The sequence below is a fragment of the Helicoverpa armigera genome, chromosome 4 (genome assembly GCF_030705265.1).
Source record: "Helicoverpa armigera isolate CAAS_96S chromosome 4, ASM3070526v1, whole genome shotgun sequence".
NCBI lineage: Eukaryota > Metazoa > Arthropoda > Insecta > Lepidoptera > Noctuidae > Helicoverpa > Helicoverpa armigera.
In genome coordinates this window covers 8168606-8194211 of record NC_087123.1, presented here as the reverse complement: position 1 = coordinate 8194211, position 25606 = coordinate 8168606, and the positions used below count along the sequence as shown (strand labels likewise).

Genomic DNA, 25606 nt, shown 5'->3' with positions numbered 1-25606 from the left:
GTATGAACGTGTGTGGTAGCTGTTATGAATAACAAAAAACAAGGTTAAATAAAAAATATCAGTAATATTACACTTATATTTTAATTGCATAATTTTGTATAAAAATTACAATAGGTACATAAATTGATTTCTATATGATTAATGAAACAACAAAATTTATATTTACAAAATGGTGAGCTTTAGCTGCTTGGCTGCTAACATAAGCAGAATATTCGGAGTACAAAAAGCACCTTTAATTTTGGTAAGTACAAAACAAAACGGAAGACTAAAAAGGAAGTTTGAAAGCTACTGCTATTAAACCCGTTATCGATTTGATCTTATATACATAATTTTGTTATAAATAAAAGATAAATTAAACAAAATAAATAACCAACACAACCACTTTAGTGTCAAGTATTCTAAACCTAAATTGAACATTCGGTTGAAATTAAAATACAGTTGTTGTACTTAACATAGAAACATAATCAGGTCAATTTACAACAATAAAAGTTGTCATTGAAATAATGAATACCTTTAAATGTTTGATAAATATATAAAAAGGCAAACAGCTTTTGAATTGAAATTGATTTAATCATCAGAATAATTATTGTGGCATTTGCCCAACCAACTGTATAAAACCTATTTTTGATCTAACATAGTGAACAATGGTCTTGATAATAATCATGAGCTTGTAAAAATACTGATCAATACTTAAAACTAAACAGTGATTCAACAATATTTTAATAGCACTACAACCTGAGCTACCTTGTTGCTATTTATTGCATTGTTTTGCGAGTGACATACACACATGGACAAATAAAGTAATTTATGAGTAAGTAATGAATAATGATTCTGCTGTCATGCCATAATAAAACATAGCTAATCTGATGGCTGATTCTCAAGTTCTCAACATTCAAATGTGATGTGTTCAAACAATATAGTGAAAAGATTATTTTATCGTTTACAAGCTCATCATCGTAATTAATATATATAATTAAATAAGCACCATGTATAACATACATGTTTCTGTAAGTAGGTATTATGACTGTATTCTTTTAGAGGTTTTCTAAACTCTAAAAGCAACATATTATCTAATTCTAATAATAAAAGTATAAAACGCTATGTGATCACAAATCTAGCTATACATTTACATCAATAAAATAAAATTTACACCATTGATACCGCCTAACTGTATGTACACTAGACAAATCACATGTACCACTACTCCTAGGGTTATTATTGACGAGGCTGCATGCGGCACATGATCCGACACCGTTACCCCGAAGGTCCACGCATTAAATAAGAAGTATTAACGTCCCGTGATAATTCCAGGCTATAATCACAGTACTACGGAATGCTAAGGAGGTCTCCTGGTCCGCCGTCAGTTGCCGGCCGGCAGCACGGTACGGGCCCGTGCGAACGTGCCGTTCGTGTGCCCGTTGCTGAAGCCGTTCTTCAACGAACCGTTTTTGTACGTGATGTCTTTTATTTCTGTCGTCTCTGGTTGGGGAGACCTGGCGCGAACCTGTTGAAAATAAAACGTATTCATTAGTATCATCTGCCTACCCTTTTACCAACTCAGTTGGGTTAGCCTTTAGATCTAAAGTCTTAATCGCTTCGAACGGAAGACGATTTCGGATGGGGTCATCAAATTCGAGACGGTTGACATTTGAATGAGGATGTCCATTTTAATGTTCTTTTCATAATACGGGTAAAAACAGACCAGTCGAACTCACGGATCCATCTACAAATCGAACGAATACTATGGCAATTAACTTTATATAAATGATGTTGGTATACCTTAGGCTTAGAGTAGGACTGGTTGTAGAAGTCTTTGAAGAGGAAGAAGAACATGACGGCGTGCATGCCGATCCACCAGACGAACGCTCGCGGGTAGTCGCAGTCGATAAACAGTAGTTGGAAAGCGTGTACCATGATACCCACGAACTGGACCTGGAATATACAATATTGGTTATGACAGATTCTTTAAGATTTTAGACTGGGCTACAGACTTGTTTTGGCTTAGCCTGTATAGTAAATTAATCGGGCATTTTTATGAAACTCCACTAGTAAATTTCTCATATACTACGAAAAAATGTGAGTTTTAATTAAAAAAATATAAATATTTCACATTCAAGTTAATAGTTTTCAATTTGTTTCAGAATGCCATTTAAAAGTCAACCACCATGTCCTATTAAGGCTACAATGGCGAACTTATTTACAGTATTTTTCTGATTTTAATTTAATCTAATTATGACACTTCAAATACCCTATTCTCTTACCATTTGTAAGGTAGTGAGGTACTTCTTCCACCACAAGTACTTCCTCATGTGTGGGCCCATAGCCGCGAGCATATAGTACGAGTACATAATAATATGTACGAAGGTGTTGAGCAAGCCGAAGAACGTGGAGTGACCGCCGGGCGTGAACTTCACGCCGAACCATACGGACATCGGCATCACGCCATGGTGGATTACGTGTAGCGTTGATACATGATCAAACTTCTTTCTCAGCACGAAGAAGATCTGCGAAAAAATAGTTTTGATAATTTATTTTCCTATTTTCTTTTCAAATGAGTATCCATGGAGTGTTTGCTTCTTGCCCTTAGTTCTTCTCTTTGCAACCAACTCTTTGGAACCGTGAAACTAGCTTGACGATTCAAAAGAGCTTTCATAGGCCTATTTGAATAATAAAAAAAATACTTTGACCTCCCGTAGTTTTAAGGAGGTTTTATCAAAGCTGCTCAGTTTTGTAAGAAATAAGAAAATTCGATAGTACGAGTCCCAGTAAAAATGCTGTTTGGCGGGAATTCGTGCTCGATCTTATTGTTACATAAAAAATATTAATAGAGGAATTCGTTAGAGGAAGTGTTGATAAGGATTAACTCATGTAAACCTTATCACAATACAACACCACAAAACGATTGGCGCTTGAGTTAGGATAAGAACAATGCGATGCAAATTGGCGTATATTCGGTATTATTCAAAATTAAACTTACCGTATCAAAGAATTCTGTGAACTTTGAGAAATAGTACCACCAACATGCGTGAACCATCTGAAAATTGAACAGAAACAATGATTTTTCGAAAATTATATTAAACTGTATTTTATTAAATTCATTAGGTAAAACTGTAAGTCAATTTCAAAATTTTTAGACATGACACAAAAATTATAAAACAATAAAAAAAAAGGAATTTCAATAAGAATTGGTAAGCAAGCAATCTAATGTTCTACATTCTATAGTCGTATGTTAGGTAAGTGTTATCAATACTAATGACATGCATCATGAATCATGATAGATAATGATCAGTTCTGAAAGTTACTGATTATGTTAATATGATGGATGTGGTGAAGTGATGTGATGATAATGCTCACTTATATCTAACAGCCAATATACTAGGTGAAGCAAAATGCCTACCACAACGAGGGTCGCGGACGCGGAGGACGCGGTCGATTTAAAATTTCGAAGTTGTAGAATGTCAGAATGTTATCCCAAATACAAATTCTATATTCAAATACAAGTGTGCTTTTGCTTATAAGTTACAGGCAACTACAATTTCACTGTTGATGTATGAAACTAGCTTCGTTCTTGATTTTGTGTTTTGATTTTACTGATGTTGAATTTTTTTTTTCTTAGCTTTGATTTTTAAATATATTTTTTTTTAGATTTATGGTTTGTAAATAATATGAGTAGTATTCTGATCAATTTGATTTACACTATTCATTAAGTAGAGTCTATTTATAGTAGGTATGTAGATTATGCATTGTGGTAATGGTTGTGTAATTGATTATTTAATTTGTTTGAGTGCAAATGTATGGTTCTAGGAAAATGATTCAAAGTGAATAGAGAAAAGGTTTTCAAGAATAAAGACACCACAAAAGAACTCAATGTAAAAACATCATGGTATAATGGTAGCAGCTCAAGGACAGCTCACACAGATATCTATGTAGTGGTGTAATCAATTAACGGTATAGTGTAGCTTTGGGATGTTGGGACTAATGTAATAAATGGAAGTGATAATTCACCCTCATTGTTTGTGGATGTTTGGAGTGGTCGACCGGCTGACATTGAAAGTTATACCTGCCTGTGAACCAGCCTGCGGCTCCGATCTGAAACAATATGCCGACACCAGGCCCTTATATACAATATTCGCACATCACCGAATGCCGCGCGGTTCTATACGCAGCTTCAACTGTTAATGCATTCAAGTTTAGCGTAATATGTTGGCGCATGTTGGTCATTAACATTGTTACTTATATAAACATGTTAGTAGCAGTACAATCCAAACACGTATTCGTTTGGATACTCAACTGTATGTATGCATAATACAGCTAACTTAAAACTACTTGATACCATCTGCACCATTTATATTAACATACCGCAAATCTGCGTACGGCATTCCTAAAAATAATTTATAATGATGATTTCTATATACAGTGAGCATGGGTTAGTTTTTTGCTCCGTATCCACTGCCCGTGGCGTCGGTGTCGACGCCTATACGTCACTTACTCTAATAGCTACGGGATTGTCTGTGTAGTCCACAGGTTGGCATCTAAAGCTGTAATGATTCAGCCAGCCCCCCATCATACTCTGAGCATGGCATGGCAAAAACAAAATATTGGTATGGACATCATGTTAAAAAATACATCTGCATTAATCTTGACTAGCATAGAATATTAAACTACCCCTTAACAGTGTTAAGGCAATATTCTATTTTGGAGAATATGTACATTGCAAAGTTAGTTTCAAGTGTTAAAAGTAACTTCTATATCAGTAAGCAATCACAACTCAAACAATATAGCAATTTGACTTAAACTAGTCTGGAAATGATCCTTATAATACACTAGTGTTAATTATTTAAATACTGTTATCATATTTTACTCCATAAGGTTATTTATCTAATTATTATCATTGATGATAATATTAAACCTTTTATTTATGCTCTCTCATCAGAAGTAGTAATGCAGGGAATATTTTATCTTGGGCTCGCTGATAAGCTGGCACTTAATTTCTGAATACTGAAGTATAGGTTATTTTGGAATTCAATATTATACAACCTGATGTAGATAGCCTCAATTAAAGCCCTAATAGAATAAACACAGTGTTGATGTATTTACCAAATAACAGGCTGAAAGAGAAACATGAGTAACACATTGGAATTTACTAAAATATTTTAAATGCCCTGAGGAAAAAAATATATATGTTAAGATTTCCTTATTTTAATATCAGTTTTTTCCTACTATAAAAGTAGGTATATCAATTCCGGAAATTGTTTGAAGTTTTCAACCAATTTAAAAAAAAAATATGTTTACCGATTTATCGTAACAATTTGATGTAAAACTTTGAAGTTTAAAAACATTTTATAAATAAAAAAAATATTACCTCATAAAATAGCCACGCACTGAATATTACTTGTAAAAAGTTATATAGTATTAGAACATTTTTAAGTTCATATGGTTTTCTATTCTCCATAAATCGTGGTCCTAGGACCTGAAAATAAAAACATAATCATAAGTTTAAGGGACCTAAGAATGAACCATACACAGATGATAGAAAACAAATTATATACCTTGACTAGATAGACGTAGCTTAGACATATTAATAATGTAGGAAACGGTGAACTCATCAGGAACCATGGATTTGTCCTAGGATCTGAAAATGAAGAAAAAACAACTTAAAATCACAATTATGAAACAAAACAGTGTCTTAAAAGTGTTTAATATAAAACTCCTTGGCGATTATCAAAAACATTTAATACTCTGTGACTGCATAGAAAAAAAAATTAGAATCAATATTTGAGGTAGCTTGTAATCTATAGAGTTGAATATAATTGCTGTGATTGGGCTAAATGAGGTGCATAGAGTAAAAGCCCAGCTGTTTAGTGGGTCATCTAAAAATACTTGTCTGTTATAACTGGAAGTGTGTTGGCAGTGTCTGAGATATGATCAGTATCATGAGATAAATTTGTCATGCTAGTCATCCTTACATATTAAGAGCATCTTATAAGCGGCCAGATATATTTTGTTTATCTATCCACTTTATGTAACAGTTTACATCAAAGGAATACTCTGTATTTGAAATTTTGAACAGCAGCTAATTTAATAGTTTTAAATGTTTGTTTTGGAAATAAAGATATTTAAGTAATTTATTAAGTTATGTGACCTATGTAGAATATTTATTCAGAGAAAAATAAATAAATTCTTTGAATTTACGTTAACTACTTAACAATCGCTAGTGAACTCCTCACATTCTAGGAATGTTGCTTGGCTTGTTTGAGTACATGAATATATAAATTATATTTTATAACAAGGTGTCAAGATGATCATTATAAGACTTACCACCAAATTTGTCCATATAATATTGCATATCGCTAATATACTGTAGTATTAGCGCCATTGTGTCGATTTCTGAAAATAAAAATTCGAATATAATTAAAACAATTGAAATAACCCACTGGATGTCACGGCAAAGATAGAGTTCCGCAATTATTTCGAGTATTTTCTAATACATTTGCACTGACCGAGTTATTTTATTCACCACCAGCTGCTTAGAACATTGTTAAAAAAGTGTATAAATATTATTTAGCCAATTAAACACAATAAATATTTTTTTGATTCACAGAATCGAAAATAGGTTAAGCAGGCTTTGGCGCACTGACAGCAGCGTAACAGGAACAGGGAACCTGCCAAACTGATTAAAATAAACACGACAGATGGCGCCGTCTCTGCCGATCAAGATGATAAAATCATTTGAATGATGAATGATTTTTTTATTTATTTTTAGATTTATTTTAACTCTTTTTAAATTAAGATATTATACAATGTTTTGCGTGAAGATGAGATAAAATAAGAAGAATTATTTTCCAAACAAAATGAATATTAAGTTAATTAGACGTTAAACTATAATTATTAATTTTATTGAATTAACTATGCAATTTGAAAAATGAAAACATCTGAACATTCTTGTCAAGATTTGAACGCGACACTTAGATTATTGTCGCGTTTGACGAACTCTGAATGATTCGCTTCGTGTGGGAATGACACTTCATGTGACATTTTCGTGACTGTCGGACTTCGGAAAATTGGATGAAAATTCTGTACAAGAGTTGATACCTACTTCAGAAGTTTTTCGAAACGAATTTTTTTCAATACAGAAAAAGATGCTTTATTCTTTTATCTCAGCACAAATAAATAGCCTTTTTCCCCATACTACATTTAAGTTTGTGGATTTTTATTTTTATTTTCGTATTTTCTTCAGGAAATTAAAATAAACGCAACTTTGTACAAAGATATTTGAGTGTGACCCCTATTATGTTAAGTCCACGTTTATTTTACTTTAATTGACATTGTTTGTACAAACTAAAGTAAAACTAATTAAGTAATTTAAAGAGAGTCTTTTGTTCGATAAATTCATGTGCATTTAAATGCATACATTATACAACTGAATGCATATTTAAGCACGTGAAAATAGATACCAATTTGCTGCAGCAGGTAGGTACCTGAGTAGGTATTGCATAGGTGACATACCTATGTTAGTATTGACCAATCTGTATTCTTTAGGTTAATAGGTCTATTATGCAGAGTCCTACATTTGCGGGGTCAAGGTCAAGGTCAAGGTCAAGATTTTAAAATGATTCATGTGGTGTTAATGCCCATGCCCATGTGTACGCTGCGGTCAGTTTCAGCGAATTCAATTTCTCCTAGTCTCCATTCTGCGAGTCGAATTCTACTTAGATAGGTCGGTACTTACAACTTGGTAAGGTTACCTACCTACGTGACGTGAAACAGTACAATAGACCGTTAAATATCTTACGTAATGAAGTACTGTGAATGAAATTTAAGTAGGTAGGTTTAAGGCACATTGAAAACTTCGTATTTGCTACATATTTCAAAATAAAGAAGGACATAGAAAGAAAGGTAAACATGTCTTTTGAAAAGGATATCAAGGGATTGTTGTTTTGATCTTTATTAATAGTTTAATTATTGCCTAGATAAGTTTCGGAGAAAATGGACTCGACATAGCTCTCTGAAGAGCTCTATGCTCTATCGGAAGAGCCTTCCAATAACGGAAGGGTGGACCGGCCGTTTATTAAGTACATGCACTTAAATAAACATGAGCCTATATTTTCCAGGCTTATCACTGTCTTATCATTGAACTGTCATCCAAATGCATATTACACGAGGTCAGCAACAAGTAGCTCTTGCAGGCTTCGTAATCGTACTGAGTTGCTCATTGGCCTCGTATTCCACAGGCTACAGTTTTGCAGGAAAATAATCATTATACTTTTTGCGTAATAAGCAATTATAACGAATCTGTGAATCAACGCTTTTCTCTACAGATAGTCCGCAATAGTAAAATGACTCACCTTAAACTAGAATGCTTCGAGGCAACTTTATTTTTTCTTCGCTTAGCTTATCTGAAAAGAAGAAAAAAACATTTTTAGTATGAATAATCTATTTCCAATAGCTGAGTAATTAAAACTAATATACAATATTTAATTTAGGAAATAAAATCAACAGATAGCGGCAGTTGCCATGTCGAGAGCCCGTACACATCATAGAAGCGACTTCATTAACCAGTTTTGCTTGATAAACCACTATGACAGTAAAGGCCCTGATAAAACTATATATTTAGCAGATGTCTCTCGTCCTCGAGTTACGCAATATATATTTTAAAATAGGCAGTCGATCATCTAAACGGTACAAGATGGCAAAACCAGTTAGTAAACAGGTGGGCATCGATCGAATTAAAATAATAAAGCACATGGACAAATTCTGCCAGACTCACCAGTGATTCAAAGAAAACGTTTCAAACTTATGAAAGTAATATTCATCTTTGCATTTGCATGGCTACGTTGGAACACAGCAATGTCGATGGATGACGTTATCCATTGTTTCAAGGAATCTCGATGGTCAATATCGTGTAATTAACGGTTACATGTTGTTAGCAGTTACAGTTTCTATGCGGTGTTCAGTGTGGTGCGGAAACATGCTTATGTTCCAAATCACGTTGTGTTGCGACCTTCATATTGTGATAGTCATGTGGTAGTCGTTTCGTTCTACTAGAGATTTTGTTGCACATTACGTAGTCGCATATTTAGGTGGTATTTTTCCTGACCTAGTTAGGCTGTCTACGTGATTGTTAGTGATAAGATAATGTTGAGTTTAAAAACGATACTGGATGGGAGGTGTAGCCGAGCTGTGTCGTGGAATCGTGAGATAGGCGTCATGCGAAGTCATTTCATTGCGATAACAGAGTTATCTGTAAATGAATACGTGTTCATTTCACAATAAATGTAAGATATCATTAAAAAGTTGGAGTGTTAACAGAACTAGTTTTGATTAAATATTTTTTTAGTGGCTCTTGTAGCGTACCTACGTATTTATTTCGGTGGTCTTTGTAACTTCGTACGAGTACAGTATAATATTTAAATTATAAAAATATTTCTAAATACTAGTTAGGCCTATATCAGGTAGGCCTATGTTTAGTTACCGTAAGTTATTTAATAATGAAATCTCTAATGTAAACTAATTATCTGACCGAAGAACTAAATTGAATCTAAATTAGCTTTGAACTAGGTAACCTGTTCCATTAAAAAAAAAATTGACTGATTTTTTAAAATTCAGCTGTCTATTAAGTTTTAAACAGATTTTTATAATAAAGAGCGTAGGTAAGTTACAAATTATTTCGCTTGTTGGTACATCATGTCGTGATAAAAAATACTTATTAACCCAAACTAAAATACTGAAGTAGATTAGGTATAAAATTGACTGAAAAAACTTACAAATAAGTTCGAAGTTTGTTTGTGGTTATAAAACTTACTTTTAATAGTATTTTATTAAACGGTTTTATTTAGCTTACCCTGTTTGTTTTATTATTTATTCTTGGGTCAAATTTAGTAATTCAAATTTAAGTACCTTGCTGTTGTCAGATTGATCTGAAATTTGGTACACACCTTTAATTCCGATGACAATACAATATACTAATATCAATAACATTATAAATCCAAGATGGCCGCCGGTACAAAATGGCGGATTACATATTTTTTCCACAACCCCCTCAATATGGGTATCAAATGAAAGGGCTACTCAAGTAGAATACTGTCAGCAACCCCAGCGGGGCCCAACAGGGCCAAGGCCTGCCTGGGCTACGGGATTGTCCTAGTACATAAAAGGCCTACGACGAAACACAACGGTTTTTAGTCAGTAAGAGTCTGGCACTCCCTCACTGCTGCTGACCCATATATATAGAATGAGGAATATTCGGTAGGCATTTTCATTAAATACTAAAAACTAGAAAATAAAAAATCGGTAAAAAAACTTTTAAGTTAAACGGTTTTATCTTACGTGCACTGAAAACTAGAAAATAAAAAAAAACTGTTACTTACCTATAAACCTACATAGGTGGTCCCGGTCATATTAGACTAAAATAAAACGTGGGGCCCTCTGAAATCCTACCTATGGCAAAGCATATCTTTATACTTTGGTAGATCGTGAGCTCGGCGTTCGCTGGTGAAGCCGCTACGGCTGATTATTGATTGTCAAAATCTCCAGTTACGATTATAGTAAGTAGAAATATAGTAAGTAGAACCTCTAGAAGAAAGTATTACAGCAATAGTTAGGTAATGGGCCCCACGTTTTTATTTTAGTCTAATATGACCGGGACCACCTATGTAGGTTTATAGGTAAGTAACAGTTTTTTTTTATTTTCTAGTTTTCAGTGCACGTAAGATAAAACCGTTTAACTTAAAAGTTTTTTTACCGATTTTTTATTTCTTAAAAATGTCAGAATATTGCAGTAAACGACGCGGTACGCAATAAAACTATCGTGACAAATTGTAAATAAATGTCAATTCGATTTCTGTTGGTTATACCTAACAACCCATGTAATTGCTATTAGGTACCTACTTACACGAGGATTTGAATTTGAGGAAGAAATGACGTTTTACTATGCTTGACTACGTTACGAGAAAAAGTGATTGACACTCTATGGTTTTAGGTAGATTATCTATTACGATGGCTATTAGGCAAAATGTATCCAGTCAATATCTCAATCTGTCAATATAGTGGTAGGAATTTCACATTTATAGGCAATTTAAATAGGCATAAAGCGCGTGGTACCTATGTAAATAAGAACGGCCTGAATTTCTTAAATTGGCATTTTCTAACTTTGACTTTTCTTACTTAGGTAACTTTGCCAAACGTTGACACCTTCTGCAAGTGAATGTCAGACACGTACCAAGATAATTATCTACGGTAAGTAAATATTATAATAGGAATAAAAAAAAACATTGCCGCGTGTCGAAACAATATGTGCAAGAGGTGCGAGTGACATTGATCGCACAAAACATTGCTGAATAGAAAATTTTTGCCGTGTTGAATTTTCACCAATCAATAAGAATGTCAATTTTTTAACTTAACCTATTTCATAACGTGTCAGTTTTGTATCTATGGTAATAGTTTTATAGTTCTTCAGTGTGTTTTTTTTCTAGACGCCTGCAGTATTTTTTTATTTTTTATTGGAACTTATTTCATGTACCTATTTTTTTAAACGGATTTTTCCTTTATTTATTTTTCAGTACGTTTGTTTATTATAATGTGCTGTTATTTGGAGATAGTACATACTTAAGGAAACAAATTAGCTATGCTTCCTTGTTATTCAAAATGACGATGGTCAATCACGACTTTGAACTCTAGTGACATTTTTTGTTTATTTAGGTACTGGACCTTACTTACGCCACTTATTTATAGTTACCGTACATTAGCTTGCCGATTTTATAATATGTTATGTATTTGTGACCAAGTGACGTAACTAACTGTGGTATACGTTACCGGGTTCTAGTAATTTTATAAGCAGTGTGTTCCTCGGTTCTATTTGAAAGAAAGCTGTTTCTTATCGTAATTGAATAACCTCATGAGTACGCATCAGGTGAAGTTGCATAAGTCACGGTATCAAATTCTTATGAACTTTGAACCTGATGGTATAAGTCATTCAAGAGCTTATTATACGCTATGTGAATCCACATTAATTCACTATTGTACTCAGTAAAACAGCCGTGTTTTTTTTAGGTGATTGTGAAAATAGGTCAAAAATTGCCCCATTCGGTCAATTACGCATATTAATCATGGAAAGAATTAAGAAAGGATTTGGCCATTAGTTTAAACAAATCTTATCATACAACAAAAGCCTCTATCAGTGTGGGATATCTTTTATCTGAGGTATTACAAGCAATTGCAAGCCTAATAATTATGTGTTTTCAGATTTATTATGATAGATGTATTTAATTAAATAAATATAATGATAAACACATTAATTTTGATGGATTGTTTTATCAAAGATTATCCACATTAATTGCAAATGACCACTAACTCATTGGATTATCACAGTTTATTGGCAATAAGTATGATATTTTGATAAGGTTATTATGTGTAATCGCTGATATTATAAGTATTGTGTAAGTAGGCGGTGTGTTGTAAGAAGAATGCGTTCGTTGCAACACATGCGACGCTCCACAACTCCAACAGAGCAAGTTGCAGCCGATCGCCGCTGACGGCCGATCATGTTTGTTTATCTACCAAAACCACCGATTCATTTGTTTTGTGTTCATCGATTCATTTGTTTTGTTCACCACTTCATTCGTTGTGTTCACCAATTCATTTGTTGTGTTCACCAATTCATTTGTTTTTATTCGGGATATAACGTAAACGTGTTTCAAATAGTAACTTAATTTTATAGTCGTATTGTTAGTGTGCAATATCCCCTTTTATCAAGTGGTGTAAGATCAGTATAATATACGAATGGTACTCAACACTTTGTCGGTGAAGGCCGCGCATCCAAATTCAAGGCTGTGCCTATGAATGAATAATAATTGTAACATTTAACAGTGAATGGATATTTATGTTGCTTCTATGTATCCTCTACTTAGTTGGACTTAACACATGAAATATGAATTGAAATTATAGAGTCGTCGCCGTATGTGGTATACTGTAGGAATTTTAGAATAGAAGTAATATAATTTGTAGTTGTCATTAGACGGAGCAATCGCCTCGTGCCTAAGTGGGTCATTGACTGCACGTCGAGTTATGTAATGCTGAGCAGAGTGGCTCGACGAGGTGCTCGCAAGTGCACCGCGCGATCAACCTCTCCTTATCATGAACACATTCTACTATTTGATATATTTATATCGAACTGGTTTCTCATCTTTCCAATGAGGCGGTTCCCGAGTACTTATTCCCCTAACGTTTAAGCTGAGGTGATTTGTATAATAACCGGCTCTGCAATGTTTTGCACATTACCTAAACGCATAGCCAGTGCATGGCTAGTTTGCAGTATTGACTTGAAGAGGCCCGTGTGTACCTTGCAGGCCGTTGCCGTCATGGTCGTCGCGTCAGCCGCGTGGGAATACACGTATTTGGAATTATAATTATATTTACATTCTTACTGTGTTCAGCGGGTAATGTAGTTATTGTGGTGCAAAGTGCCTTCGAACAACAAAGAAGCGATAACACAGTAGTAAGTAATTCTGTGAAAGAAGCGAAGATGACATCAATACAAAGACGTTACCGGTCGATTGTATTCACAAGGAAAACGGATTGACGCTCACTTACGTTAAGATTACAAGACTGGCAACGTAGTTAAGTGCCAGTGTTGAAACTAATGACTGCACTATTTGTAACTAACTCCAATAGACGGTTCTACATAGAAATACCTACGTAATATTTGCGTAAATACGTATATTCCATATATTTGCCTTATTTCATATTTATCCTAAAATAATGTTTGTTGTAAATTGGCCAATTGAAATTTTGGTGGGGTTTAACTTTGCCAGCGAATTTCAAGAACAATGAGTCATGCGCTTTTGGCTTATGGTTCCCATATTAATTAGGTGACAGAATGAGCAAGAGAATTCAGATAATTTTGGTTACAATAGCCTATTAAGTTAGCGTGCTTTACAATTACTCACAAAGCGGGGGAAACAAATTGTGCGTAGACGGTTGGGGAATACCGCAATATTGACATTCTAGTGATGTCCCGTGCGTACGATCGACAGCCAGCAATGTTTATAAGATCATTATATGAATAGAAATATACACAGGTACTCAGTCATCAATTGTAATCTCAATAAACGCAAGATTTTTTCTTATTTTTAATTCTCTCTGTTTTATGCTATCGTTAATCATTGTTGGGCTGATACACGTAGGTAAATGAATTGATTACCTATATACCAGCTACTGTAGAGGTTATTCCACTGAACTTTACCTCTGAAGGCGATCATTAAAACTACAGGAATTATGACAATTATTGCTCTATTGACGTTACATTTGCCAGTGTAAATTAGTTATTGGTTATTAATACTGAGAAATATAGTCTAGTAATAAACTGTTTGTGTACTGCATACGCTGTAATCAATGTTATGGATGTCAATTATTCAGGATTATTAAGTGTAATTTGATACATAATAACCACCAAGATTACGTTTGTTGGAATGGAATTTTTATTTTCCTATGTAATTGTTAGACTATTTTCGGCGGCTGCATTTATTATTTGTCAAATAAAATCAAACACATTATAATAAATGAGATAATAACTTTGTGACCGTTTCATGGTCAACACGGTAGGTTTATATACTTACTATTTTTATAACTTAAATATTATCGAATTATTAAAAATACAACAAGCTTCCTGTTAAAAAAAGAATTAATAAATGAATGTTTTCAAATAATTTTGGTTGATTTTCAGTTTTATGAACAATTTTAATGAGGAAAATAGTAGAGACATTTTTCATTCTGTTTGAGAAATACTTATAAAATATTTACACGGCGCTTAATGAATTACAAGCTAACAAAGTTTAATGTGTCTAAAGTCTAAAGCCTACAGGAAAATTGTTTCAATCCACGATAAAATAAGTAGCAAAGCAATAAAACCCAGCTATTAGTTACAATACCCATAATATGTTATAACGCTGACAGAATAAGTAATGTGTAAAGTTTTAATCTGCAGCAATTGTATTCAAATGGTTACGTTAGTGGTTGCTGTAGCCGATGCGATCGGTCGACATTGACATTGCCAACGCGTCTGCACGCTAGCAGCCGTCGAAAATACCTCTTTGTAATTGAAAATAACTTTCATTGAAATGTATCGATGCAGCACTCCACGAGGCGCGTGAAAGCATTTCAGACTGTCTAGTTTAGCTTGGTCTATCTAGATGGCGCTGATCGTGAAGATAAAGACCGACAATTTGTCACTTGCTGAAGGTTTGTATTTAGTACCGAGAACAGTCGCGGGTCTAAATAAACTGGTGATCTGTAGACATGTACACGAGAGCAATACTCTTGCAATCGGTGCTGCGCATGCGGTCCGTTCGCGATTGTTTTTCTAAGAGGGTTCTTTATATTGTGTAGGGTTTTAATTAGCAGTTGGATTAGTCATTACTTAATTTGGGTACTGTTTTGCGGATTTTTAAGTTACATGCAACTTGTATTTTAATTCATAAAACTAAAAATATTCATAGGTCGTAAATAAATCTGCACTTACAATACATCGTGATAGTTGATTGTTCTTATAAAAGTTTAACATAAAGCGGCCACATTGTGGTTTATTGTTTGTCATTGGAAAAACATTGCTACCTACCACATTTTTTTCGATCATTTGTATCAGCAGTTGATGTTTTGGAATCTTAATGAAAATCCAAGGCGGGACGAAATCTCACGATGTAGCGACCATTTTTCGAGTAGTCAAAAGAGATCCCAGTATCCACGTAAATTATATTACACCTCATAAGAATTCAATTTTCCACATTGATTCTGTTAATTCAATCTTACGACTCAATATTGGCCCCGCGCTTTAACTCAATGCCATTCGTACAGAGATCTTATTATTCCCCAAGGAAAAGATACTTCCGTATGAAGCTATATATCATTAATAATTACATTCATATAAACACATCGCGTATGTACGCATCATATTATTATCTACAAGGGTATATTGGAACACTATTTCCACTATTTATGAACTACGTTTTTAAAAATTCGTAGGCACGTAGGCCTGCTACGAGCTACGAGAGCCAGAATCAGGTTACGCAATAATTATAGGTAATATAAAATATTCGTCGATGGACCATCCCGTTAAACCATTTATGTTGTAAATGAAAGACACGTGTTTAAATTCTAGGTATCTTTACCTAATTAAATTGTAAACTTAATTAATTTTTAAGTACTCTGTATTGAACATTAAGCCATCTTTTTTGACATATATTTCAGCATGTATAAAGTGGAAATTCTATTCAATTTTGGTACAATTTCTATAGGTCATTAATTTCACGGTCCGGTTACAGATAGGGTGCTACGAATGCTACGCTAGTGAATTGTAGCAAGAGCGCGGGGCCCCAAAGGGCGCGAGGCCGTGGGCACTGGAAAGCACGTGTCGACACTAGCGGGTTACCAGTGTTACCACTAGACCACGCACGCCGTGAAGGCTGTTGAAGTTGGCCCCGGTTGTACCTACGTGCAATAACACATTATATTTTGGCAAAGTAACAGTGGCCATTTTCGTTAATGTACGAACCAAATCCCAAATAAGCTACTACTACTAATAACAAAACAAAATGGTAGCTTAGTTAAGAAATCATTGAAATTCACGTGTCAATTGAATGAAGCATAATCACTCTCTTAATGAATTGTTAAAGCAAAGTAAAAGATTTATTAATTTCATGCATTATTCAAAGAGTCAAAAGAGTTGTATCTGAATAATGAAGTAATTGTTTTTCAATGACTATTCGTAAGTAAGCATGACTTATGGTAAAAAAGTGTCAAATATGTTTGGTCAACTATCGAAAATCGTAATTTTCTTTGCCCGCCGCCGACTTTACATATTATTATACGTTGTTACTACTTATTTATTAGTTATTAAGCCTATTCATTGTTGTCGGTTACATTGCATTAACGTTAAATAAATAATTTAACAACGTAATAATAACGTAATAATTTAAAAAATATAGCTCGTGGAAATCTAATTCGCGAGGTTTATCTGGGGCTGTGATAGTAATCTTTCGCTGTGATTTGTTCAAAACTTCACCTAGAAATGTGTAGTCGAGGTGAAACTTGTTGTCATCGAGTCCATCTTTGGGACAATCAGTATTACCAAGTAATTTGTATAGAGGTCAGGTGACAGTCGTTTTGTGTGAAATACTGGTATGTGTTCGCATCCGGTTTGACTGGTAGGCGACCTGTCGACCCCAACGTAATTGGAAAAAGGCCTAGACGGATGATATGATTTACGGTTATTAAGCATAATTATTTTGGGTGTTACTAAATATAAGTTCGTTCAAGGTTCGGAAGAACAGTTCAATGAAATTAAGGTATTCATTTCTTGCGTAGTGTGGCAATATATTACAAATAGAAGCATATTTAGCAGCTTGGTTATCTATTCATAAATCCAAAGATAGTTACTGAGTAAAAGAAGAACAGGACATAATTTTCTAAATATCACCATTATCTATTGTAAAATGATAGCACTACACTCAATCTAGACCAACACGTCTGCGCAATAAAGAGATGACTTCATACAATCCAACAATAATGACGAAACAAGTGCCCTCTCCATGTTCCATTTACTATTATGTGCACCTGTTTATACATAGGGTACTACATACTGCATAGGGTTATCAATCTTTTGTAATGTCCGCGACATCACTTGCAGTTGCCAAATATAGGTGTCGGCAGCGATGTTCCGCGGTAGCGTACTACGTAAACAGTACCAAACGCAAGGTCGTAACGTTGATAACCCTGAATCATGAGTTCCACTACAGACATATATGGACGACGCGATAATGACCATTTGTCTTCGAAAATTGTTTTAATTTTTAATCTTCATTTTCGGCCGGAATAAAGGCGGATTCCTTTTTAAGTTGTACGAATTCCGATATTAATGTTTTTGCCGGAGTTTTAACATTGTTTTTCAGTCTGAAGGTGGTCAGATGACACTTGAAGATTGCTCGCTGATGGCAAATCATCACAGACAACACTTGACTGTAATTTGTAAGATGCAATAGACAAGTAGCAGTGCATTTAAACGCTTATGGTGATGCGGAAAACGTTGACTGCAAAGGCGGATTTTGTTGTTTGAAGTACATACTAAGATGGATTATGTTAACGTGGCTTTTGATAGCATGAAACTCGTACACCTTCTACATCGCCCACTAATTGTTTTTTCGAATGTCCACTAAAAGGTTTTTTGTTAACTTTGTGGTTTTAAGGTGACACTGTTTGTTGTTTCAGACGGTACTGCAATTCGTGTTTCTGTCATCATTAGAGATGCAAATTCAGTTTTTTTTAATGATTAGGACTGGTTATACTGGAAGTTTATTTTTGTCTAGACATACCTATTTGTTACTTCAGTTGTAATTAAAATTTTCTCGTCTTGTAGGTACAAAGTATTTCTGAGAACACAGGATTTTTGCCAGTTTTTAACGTACCTACCTAGGTATTAGGTTTCTTTATAATCATGTTATGTTATGTAGATTAAAGAAAGATAAAGGTTTAATTCAGCTACCTTTGTTGTAAAATGTTTTATTTGAGTAAAAATAGCTCTATGTACCTATCATTATTTGTCTTTATCTTCTAAACAACACTTTAACATCAGGGTGCTTCAACGATCAAGATACGGGTAAAGATTATAGCATTCAATCAATACATTATGTGTTTTTGTACTTTGGACATAAAAAATGTAGGTACCTACTTGAACAGTGGGTTACGGAAAATCACGAACCGCAAACTAAAGAAACTTGTGTACATTTTAAGAAAAAACTTCATTCGTTACCAAGAACAAACATTTGCTTTACATTAGTTATTTCATGACATGAGTGATAAGTAAAGCTCACTTGAATATATGAGATCAAATAATATAAGTATGCATTAGAAAATAAATTATATTTATAAGCAATGGTATGTATGGTTTTCTGGCTTAATCGATGATGAGGCCTTGTACCTCTTACATACAGCATTAAGTCCCACTACTCATACGAATAGAGACGGTGTACGATTCCGTAATTCAACGGATTCGATAGTTCATAAACGTAGAGGTTTGCTAACAGCATGAATGATGTTAAGTCAAGGTATTTTGGGTAAAGTTATCAAGGCGAGCGAAACGTTCCATGTTTGGTGTTAATCTCAAATATTGGAGAGGTGGTGGAAAGTGGCGCTGCGTTATCGGCGCGTACAAGTGGAGCGTTGAGTGAGATAACTCGCTCGCTGCAGAATGCGTAGTGCTGCACCGAGGCCGAGTGCGCGGGCGCGGGTGTCGGGCTGCGAGCTGCGAACCCGCGCACCGACACTGCACACCACGCAGGTTCGGTACTCGTTATACAATTGCGATAACTTATTTCAACAAAAGTGACAAAACACTCCACGCGATATAAACCGTCATTGACGAAATTAGAAGGGATCGCGCATATTATACTTATACGTATATACGCACATTATAATCATTATTAGATTGCGAAATTCAAATACTACACGCCACTGAGTGTATGGAAAGTTTTGGCAAATATTTTTGCTCGGGTTATTAAGTGGGTAATCAATTTTATGTTGAAGAGGCAAATACAGACACACGTAAATGTTAGTAGGTATGTTATGCACAATTATCTACTCAAGTAGCTACTAAGTCTTTTGTTTATCGGTTCCGTAATATACGAACAAGAAAAAGGCTGAAGTAAAACAGAATCTAAGAAGCCGCTGAGATCATAAAGGGAGAACAAATTAATAGTCACGTAATGGAAGCGAATGTGCAATGATTATCGTTCAGATGCGACGTGCACAACAAATACCACATTATTGCTAGACAGAATAGTCATTGAAGCATTCCATTACATCTTACTTTACTCTGTCTGAAACATAACTTGGATGATTAGGCTACACATCATACAAGCTGCTGGAGAAATATTTTGTTTGATGTAATTGAATTAATTTTCATAATTAATCAGTTGCGCAAAAGAAAACTAATTAAAATTTTCATATAGGGTGTACTTAATCCAAAAGAAAAAAGATAATGTTCTCTTTGTTGGTGAAATGGCTGCGGTGCGCGATGCGTTTGCGCAACACCCGGAGGCAACACTGCCGACCCTGAACTCAATTCGGCCGCGATCATTTTGCAACTAATCGTTGGTCGGTGCGCCGCGATGGACGTCGTCGGCGCAAATGTAAACATTTGCAGGCGTGAGCCGAACATGCGAGGCCGATGTGAACGTGCTCTAACACTTCGTCCACCATTAAATGACTATCCTTGCTAAACGTAACGCTCGTCACCGTATTCAAATTCAACAGCTTAAAACCTTAAGCAGACCAAAAACAATGCGTGACTTTCTTCAAAAAACCTTTTCGCGATATTTAGCCACTAAATACATAATTTGATTAATGTATTACTAAACGTCTGTAAGATTGTACGTAATAAGCATATCGAAGAGATTTTGTAAATTTTTGAGTTTGCTTACTCAATTAACGCATGGGAATTTGCCATTTGTCATGCGCGAACATTATCCATTACCTACAATAGTATGAATTTTCAATTATCACTTTAGTAAGTGGATACTAGTATGGCAAATATAAAATGTGTGACGTTACATGTGTCTGAGATTTCGCGTGACTTTGCTAACGCAACTTCCTAGCTCCATCACGGCGATGATCATTAGGATGAGACAAGGAAATTGTGTATCGATCGCCATTGAAGGTATTGGGATTTCCAATTTTTAAAGGTTAAAAACTCTATTGGCTTAATAGATTAGCTGTTCAATACTATTTTGTAGTATCTACATTTTGGCAAATACGGTCGATTTTTTGGCGCTTTTGACAGTGTATGTAGTTAATTAGGCAGGTGTCTACAATCTACATTATTATTGAGCTTAACTAGTCGATAAACTTCGAGTCAAAACATTTTGTTTACTTTGTTTTAAGCGATACCGACGTCATATTTAAAATTAAAGTAGATATATAAGAATTTTCATCAATATTCATTGCAGCATAGTTTTGCATTAATTTTATAAGTGCATAATTAATCACTTATTTTGTCACTAAACAATCTGATTTATAAAAATGTGTCTGCGTTTGTTATTTATAACCTATCTAATTATAAGTATCTAAGAAAAGATATAATAAATTGCGACATAAGCACAGTTGACGTAACGCTTGTAGGTATAAAAGATTTTGAATGTCAATGCCAACAACCTCTGTATCTGGTCGAAAAACATATCTGACCTTACAGGAAAGTACGTACTTATCTTCAGTGAATTAATAAAGAACGACAGCGACATTGAAAATATTAATCTGAGTTATGCGACTTCGACGATTGATTTAACTGAGTATGGTTTGGAAATTATTGGCCAATCCTTAAATAAATCGCAGATTACACTACGCATATTCAAATTTTAATCTGAACATTATAGTTCCAGTAATGATTTATTTAATTATGATAATGAATAAAAATGAGATGGACATTGGACGTTGCTAAATTGACTCTAATTCGCAGTCGTTTTTATCAGTGCTATGTAATTATCAGTTGGTTTAAAATTATGTTAAACCGGTCGTGTTGATAACCACGCATATTTTCGGCACATCCGATACGTATTGTGATGAAAGAGTAATTCAATTAAGAATTTCGGTCACGCATCTCCTCTCTAAATAGTTGCGTTAATTAGGTGTGTGCCGGAGTTCAACTGAAGGTTAACCAAACTACGTAAGAAATTCTCAAATCATTTGCTAAAAATGTGCCATGTTCGGCATCCTTTTGTACCATATTTGCCATTTTAATTGAGAACTTAATAATGATGTTTTATGCTACAATAAAAATCCAACCCTAAAGCACTTAATGGATACCAATTACAAGTCATATTTTATAAACGTAATAAAAATTCTCATGAAATCTATAAATCATGGACAAGCCAATAAATGTTAGTTGCACTGGATTATTCATAGATGCAAATCGACATATTTCTCAGTTCAAAGTGTTGGATAAGATGAAGAATCAACTATTGCAGGATCAAACAAATCAAACAGGATTTGTCTCATTATGGTGCAGATTACCAGGTTATTTTCACATTACCGGTTCTACGTATTAGCAGGAACACAGTACGAACACAAGCTATGCTTGTAAAGTGTGGCATGGTCGTTTTATTCTCTCAAACAATCAACCAACCTCTTTACTGATTATACGGCATACATGATTGTTACCGAATGCAATAAAAACTGCTTTTAGTCTTCGACTCTTCGCCTCAAGTAATTTTGCTGTTTATTCATTTTCCTAACAACAAAAAGTATAAAATGCAAGCCGTGTTTGTAAGCATATTATTAAGAAATAATTTAGAGATTGCATGAACAATGACTGGCAATTCAATCATGTTTTGAAACTTTGTGAATAACAATATAATTTTGTTCTGATTATTTGGGAATAGATACTGACAGTGATAAAATGATGAAAGTGAAGTAAGACGAGAAAAACGCAACGATGCGCGCGTCATGCAATTAAAAGTAGATGCGGGGCTACGGCATGTTGCATGCTTCGAAGTACCAACTTGCAGTTTCCTTTGTTATATTGGCATTATTGTTTTTCTTAATAAGTGGGAAAAAATAAAGTCCTTAGGAGAACTAGTCTAGATATTACAGTCATTGTCGGGTTTAAAGACAAAGGCACAGTTTAGAAAATCTTATTAGTAGGTGGTTCTGGTAATTAGCAGATACATAATTCAATTAAGAAAATAAAGTGTTCGACTTTGAAGTTTTGATGACAAAGATCGTTTAACTTATAATGGAAGAAATAGAAGTATTTAGAAAGAAGAGTATCAACATACCATTGAAAAAGTAATTTAATTTGTTGGAAAATTACTTTATCAATAGTATTAACATACCCTATTGAAAAATTAGCTTTCCAACAAATTAACTACTTTCTAACATTTGTTGGAGGGTAATTTAATTTGTCTGTTGGTCATTTTGAACCGAAGAAGCTATTGAATGACCAGGATAAATCAACTGAAAGAGATAATTATCGATTGCAATGGAATGGTTCAAGCCATTTATTATTGACACTTCCTTCACGCATTTGGCTACTTGAATGTAAGAAATGATTTCCTTTCGGAAAATGGAAACAAGAATTCATTTGCGCAAGGAGAGCAACTCTGGACACATACAGTAAAATATATATGTAGCAAATAATATTTTAAATACGAAGTCACTACAATGAGCCTTATTTAGGTAGCTTAAGGCTTTTACATATGTATCCGATAGGACCTTGATATCGGTTCTGTTCTCAATAATAAGGCATATTGACGTATTCTCAGAATTAAGTAACGCGGATAGAGCAAGATAAGCAACCCAATAGTATTAAATTCAGTTTAATGAGAGATTAACATTGACTCGATGAATCATTAAATGAAAATTAATTTGTGAAGACAAAATTAAACTGTTTAAATAAGTTGTAAGGGGTCTATTTACTGAACCAACATAATTTATTTTCGTTTCTAGTTCTAGATTGATAGATGGGTGTAGTAAAAGTAGTCAGAAATAACGGCTAACTTTTTTCGGAGGTCAATAGAGTTTAATGATATTCGTGAGACATGTAGTAAATTGAAAAGTAAAGTAAATAAGTACACAATTCGGGGTATGTGTTAAGGCGGCTGACGTCAGTGAAATTATTTCTTTCAACAAGTTTTATTCGCGGTTTTTTATTTGTGCTCGGCTGGTTTGTTCACCTTCAATGATTTCCGATGTTAGCTTTCCTTGTTCATGTCAGCCTTCGTAATTGAATGTTCAGATAAAATGATTTTATTATGTTTCTTTATTGCCATGTTTTATTTCCAATTTTACCTTTGCCGAAATTAAAGACCATCGTTTATCTTCGTTGAATACCTTCGTTTTTGGGTTAGCATTGTGTTCTAAGATGACTTGATATGTAAAATCCGTCTAAGATATGTAATAAAATCGTTGTTTATCAAAAACATCATATTCAATGATCATTCTTTGAATTATATTCTTATTAGATCAAGATTATTTAAATGCACATTTCAGCACGTAGTATGGTAGTATAATTTCTAATCAAACGATAACCAGATTTAATATCATTACAAAGTCGTGTTTTATAGTAATTTTATCATTAAAAATGTAAACTACGTGATTAATGCGTTAGTTCGTTATCAAGATTTGTAGATGTCGATAGCGATAAGCGTGCACTATTTATCGATAACGTGTCGGAGTCGGCATTAGTGCAGGACGTCAGTGGATGGTGTTGATGGTGCCCCTCGATGTGACCGCGGTTACGTTACGTGGTAGGCAGCGAGCCCGCTAGGGAGGCATGTTAATCTCGTGTCATGTCAGTGGCCAGGCGCTGTGACCTTACGTCACGCGCCTACCGCTTTGCGCCGCCACACGCGTTGGGAATACTAACGCCACCAGAACGCCTTGGTGGATCCTTGGCTTCAAAACCGAGCTCCTTTCTGAGCACTCTGTTGCGCCTGTTGTGCATGTTTTCTACGATTCAGTTCACAGTTCAGTTAATGTTTGCGCTACTGTCCATACAATTGGCATACCATATCTTGTTGACAAACGCGCACCGGAGAAGCGGATGTTATCCACTGTTGATAAACTTTCTTCCTATAGTTATCTTTCCTGTTATCGACACGTACTCAAATCAAACTTGAGGTAAACGAACATTATTGCTGTTACCTTTAAACTAATGTTCATTAAAATTGACTTCATTTGATCTTTACGATTTGACCCCTGATTGGGAACACCAGTCTCTCTCAGCTCAGCCCAATTAGCGCCTCTGAGAAGCGTCTATGGGTGAGCATAGGTACGAAAACGCGGGAATTATTATGAACTTGACACATTTTAGTTAATTTTGTCAAGGAATTGAGAGTGTAAAAGTTGAACAAGGACAATTCCTGTTATTGTTAAGTTAGAATTTTCCAATGCAATCGATTCATGTTATATTGATAAACAAGTACTTTTAATTAGTATGAATCATTCAAAGTGAATTTTTATAAGAGGAGACGTTTTAAATTTTAAGTAACATATTTATGTAAATATACTGTGATATTCAAATCATGTATTTCGGCAAGTCAAACACACGTTGTAACGGCCACAAATTCTTTAGAATAATTCACAGACAAATAGTACAGTTTAAGAAGTCTATCGTATTGTCAGCTTGTGATCCACCTCCAGTGAGTTCATCACATGATTCAGCTGGCGACGCAACTCGTTTAGATAATATGTTTAGGCTCACCTGAGTGATCGATCTGCCAGACCGGCGAGCTCCTATTTCGGAAGTAAGTTCTCCAGGGCGGGCTGTCCAAGTGCACATTCACAATATGTCAGTAGCGGACAGCTGATGTCCTGTCCAGATTAACGTGTGTATGGGTGGGGGCGCGAGGTTGCGTGTGTGCGTGCCAAAGTATGGCGTTCGGATCGCGGCGCGAAACAGCGCCTGCGCACGGCGTACAGGTGAGCTCGGTACTGGCGGCGCGCGCTATCCCCGCGCGCTTTTATCACATCGCTATTCACACGCCTTCAACTTGACTTCTCATATCATCGTTTAGCTCATTTACTAATATCGCACCAATATTTTGCTCTGATAATGGATTCTTATTGA

General features: G+C 34.7%; 1 protein-coding gene across 4 annotated transcripts; it reads right to left on the bottom strand.

Annotated features, from left to right (window-relative positions):
- Positions 1–62: 62 nt before the first annotated feature.
- Positions 63–25606, bottom strand: LOC110375258 (very long chain fatty acid elongase AAEL008004). Of its 4 annotated transcripts, none has more exons than XM_064034159.1 (10): positions 25241–25606; positions 8346–8396; positions 6319–6387; positions 5550–5632; positions 5363–5470; positions 4490–4570; positions 2978–3034; positions 2262–2504; positions 1780–1932; positions 63–1504 (listed from the first exon to the last, which is right to left on the bottom strand). In XM_064034159.1, the coding sequence occupies exons 3-10, from the start codon at positions 6374–6376 to the stop codon at positions 1361–1363; spliced, it is 927 nt and encodes a 308-aa protein (XP_063890229.1). In that variant the 5' UTR covers positions 6377–6387; positions 8346–8396; positions 25241–25606; the 3' UTR covers positions 63–1360. The 4 variants fall into 4 exon arrangements, with proteins under 4 accessions (XP_063890229.1, XP_063890227.1, XP_063890230.1 ...); XM_064034157.1 differs by lacking the exon at positions 4490–4570 and adding an exon at positions 4006–4089 and having other exon boundaries at positions 25241–25602; XM_064034160.1 differs by lacking the exon at positions 4490–4570 and having other exon boundaries at positions 25241–25605.